The sequence below is a fragment of the Seriola aureovittata genome, chromosome 18 (assembly GCF_021018895.1).
Source record: "Seriola aureovittata isolate HTS-2021-v1 ecotype China chromosome 18, ASM2101889v1, whole genome shotgun sequence".
Taxonomy (NCBI): domain Eukaryota; kingdom Metazoa; phylum Chordata; class Actinopteri; order Carangiformes; family Carangidae; genus Seriola; species Seriola aureovittata.
The window spans coordinates 5287287-5299863 of record NC_079381.1 but is presented as its reverse complement, the minus strand read 5'-3'; the positions used below and the strand labels follow the sequence as shown (position 1 = coordinate 5299863).

General features: G+C 38.3%; 1 protein-coding gene across 4 annotated transcripts in view; it reads right to left on the bottom strand.

Moving 5' to 3' along the window:
- si:ch211-196i2.1 (collagen alpha-1(I) chain) overlaps nt 1-12577 on the bottom strand; it is a 105546-nt gene that overhangs the window by 33055 nt on the left and 59914 nt on the right. For all 4 annotated transcript variants that reach the window (XM_056403960.1, XM_056403961.1, XM_056403963.1 and 1 more), the window contains 14 exons: nt 10140-10178; nt 9985-10038; nt 9830-9883; nt 5755-5862; nt 5581-5634; nt 4397-4450; nt 4102-4146; nt 3502-3555; nt 2818-2862; nt 2675-2728; nt 1743-1787; nt 1594-1647; nt 1443-1487; nt 1160-1213 (listed from right to left, as the gene is read on the bottom strand). In XM_056403960.1, coding sequence (XP_056259935.1) covers nt 1160-1213; nt 1443-1487; nt 1594-1647; nt 1743-1787; nt 2675-2728; nt 2818-2862; nt 3502-3555; nt 4102-4146; nt 4397-4450; nt 5581-5634; nt 5755-5862; nt 9830-9883; nt 9985-10038; nt 10140-10178 — 759 coding nt within the window. The remainder of the gene's footprint in view (nt 1-1159; nt 1214-1442; nt 1488-1593; nt 1648-1742; nt 1788-2674; nt 2729-2817; nt 2863-3501; nt 3556-4101; nt 4147-4396; nt 4451-5580; nt 5635-5754; nt 5863-9829; nt 9884-9984; nt 10039-10139; nt 10179-12577) is intronic.

Sequence of the window (12577 nt, the reverse complement as noted above, 5' to 3'; positions counted from 1 at the left end):
AGCTAAGATAACTCCAAAGACACAACGCAGATGATCAGTGAGGTAGAAAAGAATATCCTGTAGAAAACAATGGTTAAAATTGAATGTGCTGTGTATGCATGCAAATCCACCTGGGTCACAGAAGAGCCAGACTTTTTTGACTGTCTTTGTGTAACCTTATCACTGATATCATTTGTTTATAGATTAGTCTCTTTTTTTCTACAAATACAAATGTTTTTTACACATGTACAAATTTGAATTTCTCATGCAGATTCATAGGTTTAGGTTTAGAAAGGTTGATTTACATCTACAAACTTTACAAGTTCAAAATCTTTTTGACTCTAATTTGAGGCCATACATCAAGGGGAAAATGAAATCTCTGCTTTATCGAGGTATCTTACAGGCTGATGTTAGGGTGGATGTCCACCAGTTGAGGCTTAGTAGAAGTTGGGTGATGCAGCAGGATAATGACCCTAAACATCAAAGTAAATCTACTATAGAATGACTTCAAACACAGAAAATCCACCTGTAGGAGCGCAGTCAGAGTCCTGACCTTAATCCAGGAGAGATGCTGTGGAATGAACTGAAGAGAGCCGCTCGCACCAGACATCCTGAGAATATGTCCGAGCTGAAGCAGCTCTATAAGGAAGAATCCTCCTGAACATTGTGCACCTCTGATCAGCTACTAAAGAGCTTGTTTGAGGTTATTGGGGGAAAAGGAAGTTCAAACAGTTATTAAATCCAAGGCTTCACTTGGTTTTTCCACCAGCTGCGTGAATGTTTAATGGATGTGTTGAATGAGAACGCTAAAAATTGTTTATGTGTTATTAGCTTAAGCACTTTAATTTTGTTTACACTTGTGGTTTAGATGAAGATCAGATAAAATTTCAGCTCGGCTAAGACTTTACTTGTGGTCGTGGGTGATGCAGCGTGTGACCAGTGTGCATGCAGAGACTCAGGCTGTTTAGAGGGGGAGAATGTAACCCACTACAACCTACAATTCACAGATGTCCCCTAAACACCTCACTAGCTAGTTGTATGGGAAAACGCTGCATTTTATGATCAATTACTAAAGGAAACCAGGTTATTCACACTGTTTTCTTGCCACTTTAGTGTGAACCTGCAAGTGTAATATTGTTATGATGTAATACCCTGGTGAACATGTTCAAGTGTAACTCACCATGGGCCCCTCAAAGCCGGGTTCCCCCCGGGCACCCATGGGTCCCACAGGCCCCTGGTAAGAAAACAAAAGACAAACAAACAGGAAAGCAGTGATAAGATACTGTATCTTCTGATTTTAAATGATCAGGCCTTGTTGATACACTACTGTTGGCTCCTCATTATGCACAAGATTGAAATGTTTGCTGTTCAGTTCCAGTTCCACCATTAAATCCACTGTGCACCAAAAGAAAACAAAAAAAAGAAAAAAATGAAACAAAATAACGTGATGAGAACAAACTTACAGGATGTCCTTTAGGGCCGGGGAAACCGATCAGTCCTAAATGTCCCTGTTAAGATACACAGTTTGACTTAAACCCCCTGCACAAGTTTATGAAGCAGCACCGCAAAGAGTCACAAGTCTCCATCAACACTCTCATCTTGAACTGTACTCACTTGAGGCCCTCTGAGTCCAGGGGGTCCAATCTGTCCCTCTAAACCTGGAGGCCCCTAATGGGAAGAAAAAGAAGGCAACACATTTCAATGTCAAACATAGTCTCTAAAAAAAACTTGCAGCATAATTATGATAAAAACAAAATATATACCTGTGGGCCTTTGTGACCAACACTTCCAGCAGGTCCCATGTCCCCCTGAAAGAAATTTTATCTGACATGTAAATTTTATAAACAAGAGAAGAGATCTATAAAACTGGTGCCCAAACTTCAAACTCATACCATCATTTAGTCAGCTAGTCACTATCTGCCTGTTTCCATCAAACATTTCTTGATCAACAGAAAATGAATCAACAATTTTGATGATGCATCTATCCACTCATTAATGTCACTCATCAAGCAGAAATGTCATATAGTCTCTGGTTCCAGCTTCTGAAATATTACAATTTGCTGCTTTTCTCTATTTGATGTCATTGTGAACTGAATATTTCTGGGTTTGGGACTGTTGCTTACACAAAACAGCTCATTTGAAGACATCTGCTAGGGCTCTGGGAACTTGTGATGAGCAATTTTCAATATATCAAAGAAAATTACAGTTTAATGAAAAATAATTTAACTGAAAAAAAGACAGAGCTAGGTGAAAACATTTTTCACCTCCAGAGTTATAACTACAGACCATCTCACAATGGGATCACACCGCCTGTGATGCCAATCAGCATGTTGACACTCTCATGAGCACTCAGTACTTTTTACTAGTACTAGTAATTAACTTAGTACTCATGAGTCAGACCAAACTCTGGCTTCATTTTGATCTTAACTACAAAGCTCTAAAGTTTCCTTAATGTATCTTGTACAGTTCTGACGCTATTGTGGTGACATCTGTCCACAGACATTCAAACATCTGCCTCAAAAGACCTCAAAACCTCCTCTGTGGTAGTTCTTGCTACAGTGGATGTCTCAAGGACCACATTTTCCCATGATGACACACACACACACACACACACACACACACACACACACACAAATACTCACAATAATACCAGTCATGCTGTCGCTGGTAATAAATACTTGTAGTCTAATCTTACCCTCGAGCCATTAACTCCTTGAGCGCCAACACCTCCTGTAACACCTGGTGCTCCCTGTGACACGCACACAAAAAAATATTAGGTATATATCTATAACTGACACCAGTCAAATATTTTATCACCGTATCCTTCTGTCTTCTTACCGTTGGCCCTGGCAGACCTGGGGGGCCATCCAGTCCGCTCTCCCCCTAGTAACAGCAAGAAAGTAACAGTGTCAATGATGCACTGTCCTCAATGTCCAGAAGTTCATATTTACAGTTCAGAATCTTGCATGATTAAAACTGTATGATAAATTTAAGATACACTGTTGCCCATAAAGTTGGAATAATTTAGTTTTCAGACACAATCTTCTGTTTATTCCTATTTAAATGCATCAGTAATCACTTTTGACCAGGTGCAATGATTACATTATGTGTCCCAATTACCCAGGTGAAATGAAATAAATCACACTGTCACAGTCATTTCATGGAAAGAGGTAAAAAATATTTTATTCCAACTTTATGAGCAACAGTGTATAAGTCAGTCTTAACCTTCATTCACATAATTGACACAAAATGCTACAGCGGCAACGAACGCACAAAATGTCAATTTTTTAAAAATGATGTATGTATATATTAATGTTAACGGTGTAGACCTCCTCTTTCCCAAAGCTGCTGGGATAGACTCAAGCCATGGACAGGTGTATGTCTAATACATTTCCCCAATTTACTAATGCTGCAAAATCCATGTCTTCTCAGGCCAACTGATGATGTTGTGGGTCATCCCTGATTGTGTAAAGTGCAAAGTTACAAGAGTTCAGATCAACAGTCGGACAGCACATGACTCACATCAGGACCACAGGGCCCCTCTAGCCCGTGGCCACCTCTGACCCCTTGAGACCCCTGCAGAGAAGATAAAAATAAAGATGTATTCAATATATCATTAAAATACATAGAAAACACTGTATTCAAAGTGAGGATCAATGATACAGACTGGTCACAGAATCTGTGCTGGGAGATTCTCATTTGATGCCATGTAGAATCAAAATAAACCAGAGAATAGATTGAAGAGAAAATGAAAGTCACCGCCTCACGACTTAGAACTCAAAGCTCGAAGAAGGACTCATTTGGGGTTAAAACAGACTTAGAAGCAAATGTTTTTTTTTTTCTCATAAAAGCTGATTGCTTTTTTCCTCTTATTTTACACCAGTTAGACGTGTAAGAAATGTATTACACAGAGACAGCTTCACTGTCATCCTTATTGTGTTAAACTGTGCTGATATCCATTTGTACATACATTTTGCTTCTTAATATACAGTATAAGTGGCTTTATGTCACAGATAAAGGAAAAATGAGCCACCTATTTTCTTCACAAAGGTTATGAACATAATGTGAAATTCCTGGTTTGTTACATATATAAAAAGATGCTGTAACAGTGGAGACACTCACTGGTAGTCCGACAAGACCAGGTGGGCCAGGTAAACCAGTTGAGCCCTATACAAAGACAGAAGAGTATGTGATCATTACAACATATTCTATTGTTCAAAAAGAAATATCATCATATCAAGAGATGCAGGCAGTACAGTCCGTCTGTTTTAAAGCAATCCACATCTTCATTCTTCACGAAAGCCACAAAGGACCAGAGGTCTTTCATTAATGTTGTGTACCGCTGTGTATCAATAACATTGGTGCCAATTCAAATTCTAATTTAAACGGTGGATAACAAATAAATGCATCAGAGTACCTTCTCACCAGGTTCACCAATGTCCCCTCTTGGACCCTTGAGGCCGATGAGACCCTGGGGAGGTCGAGAAAAAATTATTGACTACAGTGTATTTTTTTTTTTTACAACAATCAATTTTTCATTAGTGACACCTTTTAAACATTTTCCATTCCTGAGAATAGATTTTATGCTACAAGTACCTTATCAAATATAGATTTAAAGTGGCTATAATCAATGTTTTTGTATGTGAGGTGGCTCATAGTGCGAAAATGATCAGTTCTTCAGATTGTCATCAGATCGTATCTCTCAGATCTTTTTTCCCTCACTCTCACTGCTTTCATAGCAAAAAACTTCTTACAAAAACTGTTAAATACACTATCTGCTCAGCACTGAATGGCAGACTTGTCAAAGTTAGCAACTAGCTTTTACCTTTTAGCTTTAATAAACAAATAACTAGCTAAGGAACCAGATTTTTGCCTCAAAAGGTGGTGGAGAGCAAAACCAGAGCTGTAAGGACAATGAATATTTGACTGAAATTTACCAGTTAGCCAGAAACACTAACTCCAAATGAAACCTAATGTTGCTCAGTTGATAACTGTTTGCTGACAAGCTTGTCATAAAAAAAGACAAACTTGTCATATTAACTAAAAAGATGGCGTCAGTGTTGTCTGTTGCTCTGCTGCCCCACAGTGGCCAAAAAAAGTATTAATTTATTTATTCATTTTTATTTTTTAGTTAAGCAAAGTTATTGTTCGGCTGCTTGTGTGATGACAACAGTTAACAGAAGATTAGATTCTTTAATAAAATGAAAATGGGGTTAAATAAAATATAATATTCATAATATTTCCCAAATTATTTCTCAAAGGCTCGAGTATCAAAAAACCTCAAATGAAACTGAGCACTAATTAGACCAAACAGTTGGATCTGGATTTGACAAAATGTTAGCTGAACAAAATACTCCTAAACAAACAATGTCGTCAAAAATATATGTGCTAAATAAATGGTCAATGGTTAAAAAAAGAAAGACAGTATTAGAGTAAAAGAGAAAAGAGAAAGATAGTATTTATGAGTTTTTGCTCAAACTGTATGCAGTACAACAATGTGTTCTTCACTCCACACATGTTTAATTTCACAAACAGTAAATCAAAAGTTTAAATGGTGCTGACTTCTCCTTACAAAAGCAGCTGTGCAGTTTTATTCCTCACCTCATCACCCTTTTCCCCTTTAGACCCTCGTTCTCCCCTGTATCCCCAGGGGCCCTGATGTCAATTAGAGACAAGATGGAAAGATTTAAACAGGTGAAAAAACAAACACATATTTAACCAACTGTAACACACTCATCCTAGACTAGCAGTGTTTACTATAGAGAATGTGCCCACCTGTGATCCAGGAGCACCAGGTGACCCAGGCTGACCGTCTTCTCCATTCTCACCATCTCTCCCTGGGGCCCCGGCTCGTCCTGGAGGACCCCTGGGACCCTGCTCCCCCTGTCAGGCAACATAAATCATCAGAGGTAGAGCCACTCTGGATACTGACTGCTTCTCTATCAGCCTGTGCGTCAGCATTTACAGGAAACCAGCAAAGTAAAACAAAAAATGAAAATAATGAACCAGAAAAAGAGTGAAATAACAAAACTCTCCAGCCGTGTGTGAGCTTCACACCCTGATAGTTACATTATAAATTACAAGTCTGTACTGTGGAGACGTTGATGCCTCTCCAACACTCTGCAGAGCCATTCATCACACAGACAGGGCATCACCTGAATAACAACACACACAATAACTGCCTGAAAACAGGCGGAGAACATGCACAGATTCACAATGAATAGCTAAACCACCTGTGTCGGCACTGGAGGATGATATATTTCAGGATGATGGATACAGAATTATACATGTGGAGACTGACATGATGAATGAGCTTTTTCACCATTGTTTAACCAGGATAGTTTTCAGTCCTACACACTGATGATTATTTCGATTATAGTGATTAATTGAGTAATCATTTAATTTATAAAATATGACAAAATGGAGAAGGATTACAATTACAGTTTCCCAAAACCAAAGGTAACATCTCCATGTGTCTTGTTTTGTCTGAGCAACCTTCCAAAACCCAAAGATATTCAATTTATAATCATATAAAACAGAGAAGAGCAGTCATTGTTCACATTTCAGTAGCTGGAACCGTTTATCATTTTGCTTCACAGATGGTTAATTAAAATCATGAAAGCTGATGTTGATTAACTGCCTAATTTTTCATAACTACACACATTCATACCTAGAAGCTGCCAATCTAAACACAATCTATACTTTTGGCCACCTATAATGGCTTCAGAAGGTATTCAGAACTTTGTGTTTTGGATTAACTTTTAATTCATATTTATATTAAGATTAAGATTTTTGTCCATCAATCGACACTAGATAACCCCAAATGACCCAAAAGCAAAAACATGTTTTTTAGAAATCTTTGCAAATTCATCAGAAATTGAAAGTTCTTAGTTACATTAGTATTCAGACTTTTTGCTGTGACACTCCAAGTTGTGGTGGTCAGGTACATCCTGTTGGCTTTAATTATCCTTCAGATGTGACCAGAACTTGACAGGAGTCTAACTGAATTGAACAGACATAATGTCCCACAATTCAGACTTCATGTAAGGACAAAAACCAGGCCAGAAGGAACCCCCACAATAAAATTTTGTGATGAGGCATAGATCAGGGCCAGGGTATAAAACCATTTCTGAAGCTTTGAGTGTTCCCAGGAGCACAGCAGCTTCAGTAATTGTGAAATGGGAGAAGTTTAGAACCACCAGAACTCTTCCAAGAGTTGGCCATACACACTGCATAACTGGGCAAAAACGGTCTTTGTCATTTATATGATGGAATTGTAAAAAAAAAAAAAAAGATTTCTTTCGTGGGCCTGATCCGCTGCACTAGAGTCAAAATGAAATCTAAGTCTAGCTGAAACGAATGAATAGCAACAACATGTGGCAATGATGGCAGAGAGTTCAAAACCCAACTCAGCTACAGACTGAGTTGCACTCTGAACAATTTAAAACTCAAAAACTGAAATACTTCAGTTTTGGTCAGTACACAGCAAAATTGTGGAGCCTTGAGATAAACTTGTATAAAAGTTACAGTTAGCAGCACTAGCAACCTGAGGGTGCATCTCCAAAATATGCATTCAAATAAGCAGCTATACAAGTAGTCATATCTTTTCTTGTATTGGTTTACCCTTTTATGGACATAATGTGCAAAATATTTGAAAGGTTCAAACCTATGTGTGTTTCACCTATGTGGTGACCAAGAACCCAATGGACACTATAACTGCTGCTTGTCAGTGGCAGGGAGAGGGAGACTTGCTAGTATTGAGGGAAGAATGAATGCAGCCAAATACAGAGAGGTCCTTGAAGAAAACCTGCTTCCTACGACCTGAGGCTGGGGCAATGGTTCACCTTTCACCACGACAATGACCTGAAGCATACAGCCAAGACGAAGCTGTAGCGGCTTGAAGAATGGGATACACTTCCTAAATCCAGGGGTGTAAAGCTTGTAGAGACTAACCCAAGAAAAATCTAAGCTGTATTTGCTGGAAAGGGGCTTCTACAAAGTGTTGAATTAAGTCTCTGAATACATTTGTAATTGAGAGATTTCAGTTTTTGACATTTAATACATTTCCAAAAATGAAACACATATTTTCAATTTGATCTTGGATTATTGAGTATAGGCCGGTGGGAAAAATTGCAATTTTACATTAATTCTACAACACAGTAATGTATGCAAAAAGTGAAGTGGACTGAATACTTTTTGAAGCCATTATATATTCTCTCTTCTTCTCTCACAGAACAGTCACCAGGAGTGAGTGTTTCCAGCTATCCCTAACCTCACTGTTTGGTCCCCAGTACCAACTCATTACCCAACTGAGACCTCACACAATACTGGCACCAGGCTTTCAGTTTCCATACGGTCAAACTGAACTTCCAGGACTCATGTTTATGTATTTTGAGATGGTTGCTGAGATGGATGTAACACAGTTTAAATTACCTCCACCTTTACAACCTGTTCACCCAAACACATTATGTCAGTGGTTTTCAAATCTTATGTAACTCAACACTAAATGAGAAGAAGGGAGGCCTTAGTGAGTGAATGTGAAACTTATGAAATTACACAATATAAATTTAGAAAACTTCAACATCAACTACGCCTTAGTGTGTTCAAATTTAGAAAGAAATATAGAACTTCTTAATTTAGCAATGCAACTTTGATTGCTTATACTCTCAATATGGGAATGGTTACATCATAGAGTTTCATGCACAGGCGGACAGCACCCACTTCTTTTAACCACACTTTGCTCGACCAGCTACAGTAAATTACACTTTATTTAACTCAACTGCTGCATGAACAAGCATTGGCCAATTCCAATGACACCAAATGTATCAGACTGTATTAAAAGGAAGTAAGAAATGTAGAATATTTCTATTTGAAGTGATGAAGGCATAAAAATGTGACATTTTTATTTTTCATTATTTCATTAACTGCACCCATCATTAAGTTTATTTGAAGCATTAGAGGCGTTAAATGCAGACCCACAATAGACTTGTGATTTTGTCATTCAGTGTGGAAACAAGAATAAGAGTCTACAGCCATGCTGGCCACAGTGATGCATTAAACTCATTGCAAAAGTTAGCATGCTAACATGCTCACAGTGATAATGCTAATAAGTTGATGTTTATCAGGTGTAATGTTTACTATGTTTAGGATCTTAAATAAGCATTTTAATATGCATTAATTAGCATGAAACAGAAAGGACATGTCATTAGTTTTGCAAGTATTTGGCTATAAACCAAAGTGTTCGACAAGATGATGATGGCACAATAGGCAAGGTGTCACCAAAGTAATCACAAATCATCCTCTGGGAGCCACCTGTGTAACAAATCTTGTACCAGTCCATCAACTGGTACAATAATTTCGTATTTCATAGTACATATTTCCTAGAATAAGTCAGGGGATCGTAACAAGAATTTATCCTCTATGGATCCTGATTTCCACACGAAATGTCAAAGCAATCCATCCAATAGCTGTCGAGATATTTCAGTCTGGACCAAAGTGGTGGGCTGACCGACTGACGGACCGACCATGCCGTCCCTAGAGTCACGCCGCTAGCATGGCTGAAAATGTAAACAAACCTCAATAAATTTCAAACTTTTCATGAGTATGTCTTGCCGGTCAATCTGCCTTGATTGACAGGTCTCTCAGGGCATGACGTTCCATGTTTAGCATTTAGTATGTTGCTGTTTACTCACCCCCACTCATCACCCTGCTACCCATCATTTGATTTTCTAGACTCATGGACTAATTTTGATGAGGTGACACCAGGTCTGAGGCTCTAAAACATCTTTTTTTACCAAACGGTTTAACAACTATTTACTACTGTATAGGAAGTGATAGTCTGGGTGCTTACCATCTCTCCTGGCATCCCTGGTCGTCCACGGTCCCCAGGTTCACCAGCTGGCCCCTGAGAAAGAAGATCAGGGAAAATAGAAATTGTTCACTAATTCAGGTTTAATCAACACAGAATTTTCTAAATCAAAACTGTGTATGCAACCCATCTCTAACCTGTAGCCCAGGCCTGCCCATCTCTCCAGGTGGTCCTGTTGGACCCTCTTTACTCTGCAAGCTCACAAAAAACAAACCAGCCTCAGGTCAACAGGAATTAACAAAACAACTACATCCCAACAAAGAAAGGCCGTTAATCGTCACAGCATACTTACAGGCCAACCAGCACGAAGTAACTGATAGAAATTGGTTTGCTACAGGAAGGATGGAAACACACAGGATAAGTTACAGATCCAGGAACAAAAAACAGAAAATGAGAGTCTATATGGATGATAATAATGTATATGAGCACTTTTTTTTAGTTTTACTCAAAGTTACATTGAGCAGAGTGAGAAAACATTAACAGATATGCTTCTTTTAAACCCATCAACAAACAGGCTTTTTTATCCTCTCTACTCAAGCCCTCTTATCTCATCCTCCATATACACTGCTCTCTGTTACTAGTAACACAATACAAAACTGTCAGCTGATTTCGAAATGTAATGATGGAGTTACTGAGAGAAATTAGGAAAATAAATAAATGAAATAAAATTATAATAGCTGAGGGGATCCATAAATAACTTTAACTTTATATATTTATATAGCACCTTTTAAAAACATAGTTTACAAAGTGCTTTGACAAACGAATCAAAATCAGTGATAGTCAAAAGCAGGACAGAAATAAGGTAGAGAGGAAGACAGAAGGAGGACGAACAAACAAACAAATGAATGGATCTATTCATAAATGAATTCATTAATAATTAAATCCCTTCACATAGAGTCAGGAAGACTCTTAATACTATGAAATATTACATTATAGGACCCCAAATGGAATATAACTTCTGAGCAGAGTGTCTCAGTGCAAACTTTATTTGATCAAGATTAATAAATGTCATTAGGTCTTTAAGCCAGAGGGTTGCCAACAGGGGGTTTAATATAATTCTTCTTCTCTCCAATAATCCTATATGCTATAATATTCTTTAATGTAATGTTTAGTGTTTATGGTTGATCATTTGCTGGAACCCCAAAAATGGCCGTCCAAACGTTTGTCCTCAAACTTCTGCCTGTGGCTTTGGAGAGACATTCAAAAATAATTAACCAGTATGAGAGCAGGTTCAGAACATGTGAGTCAAGTCTGCTGGAGCCCATGACATCTATCCAAGTCTTGTCTAAATTAGGATCTATATTCTCGAGTTTGACTTTTGAATAGTGGATACGATGGATGACTTTAAATTGAATCAGGCTGGTGAAGTACAAGAGGTACAACTGTTTTTTTCTCTCCACAGCAGCATCCAAAGTTTCCTCTGGGAAAGTTTCCCCAATCATCATTTCCCAGTTTACTTTGGACTTAATCACAGGAGAATCTTTAAAAAGCACAATAATCTCAAAATTCTGGATGTAAGACCTTTGAGGGGGAGGGAGGTGTCTAAAATAGATTTGAGCCCTGACGTTGGAGGCATATTGGGAAATTTTGGATACTGGGATTGAGCAAAGTGACACAAAATATTAAAATAAGTTTGAATGATGGAGATTTTTTTTTTTTTGACAGGTCACTGAAATGTAAACACATAACTTATAATGAAACATGATCATCTTTCAAATTCCACAGTTCCTGGAGTTAGAGTAACTATCTTTGACCCTCATTCAGAATGAGTAAAAGTATGACAATGACCTCTGTAGCCTCTCCACATAAAGTTCAAAGAGCATACGGTGACAAATCGCCACCACAAACTACTAGCACTACTACTTTTATTTTCGTCATCTTTTTTCAATGACGGACAGTTCTTCATCACACTGACACACTGGACGACAAACAGCTGTGTCCACTGCAGAGACATTAAACAGATGATGACAGAGCATCAGATTGCAAGCACTATAACTGCAGGGTCAGAGGTTTTACAGATAGTCTTATAGCTCCGGAGAAAGATGGCTTAGCCTCAAAGAACATTTGAAGTCCAGTGTGTCTTTTAGGTAACTGACGATGAATTACACAGGCACTTAGGGGGAGAGAGAAGGAAGGAAAAGCCATCTTCATTTCAACTGGTTAAGATGTTTACAGGGACACTGGGGGATGTGATAGCTTCAAAGTTACAAAAGTGCAAAGCTGGTAACTTCTCTGTGTGAGGATAGGACTTTTAAGATGTTATGTGTGATCTCAGTGCCTACTTGTTGGTCAGTAAAGATGCCAAATGGGTACGGTGACTGTTTGGTAGACCATAATATCTCAGGTTGAATATTTTCATCTGTTAAATACACAAGATACTGAGTGGAATGTCATTAGTTCTGATAGTATTAAGTCCTAAATCAAAGTATCAATGAATTGAAGTAATGCAGAATCTCTCACTGCATAAAGTCGTTGAGATATTTCAGTCTGGACCAAAGAGGTGGACCCACCAACTGACCAACCGACAGACCAGCCAACCAAATGACCGACTGGCATCACAATGAGGGCCTAGAGAAATGCCGATCGTAACTACATAATGCTTGTATAAAAACTCTAATGCTTCTGAGATTATAAATCCATAAATTATCTTTCCATTTACTGTCTACAAGGAGCCACTTTTACAAATAATATTTGTGGCTGTACCAAGGGGCAACCTCCAGGGCTGAAAAT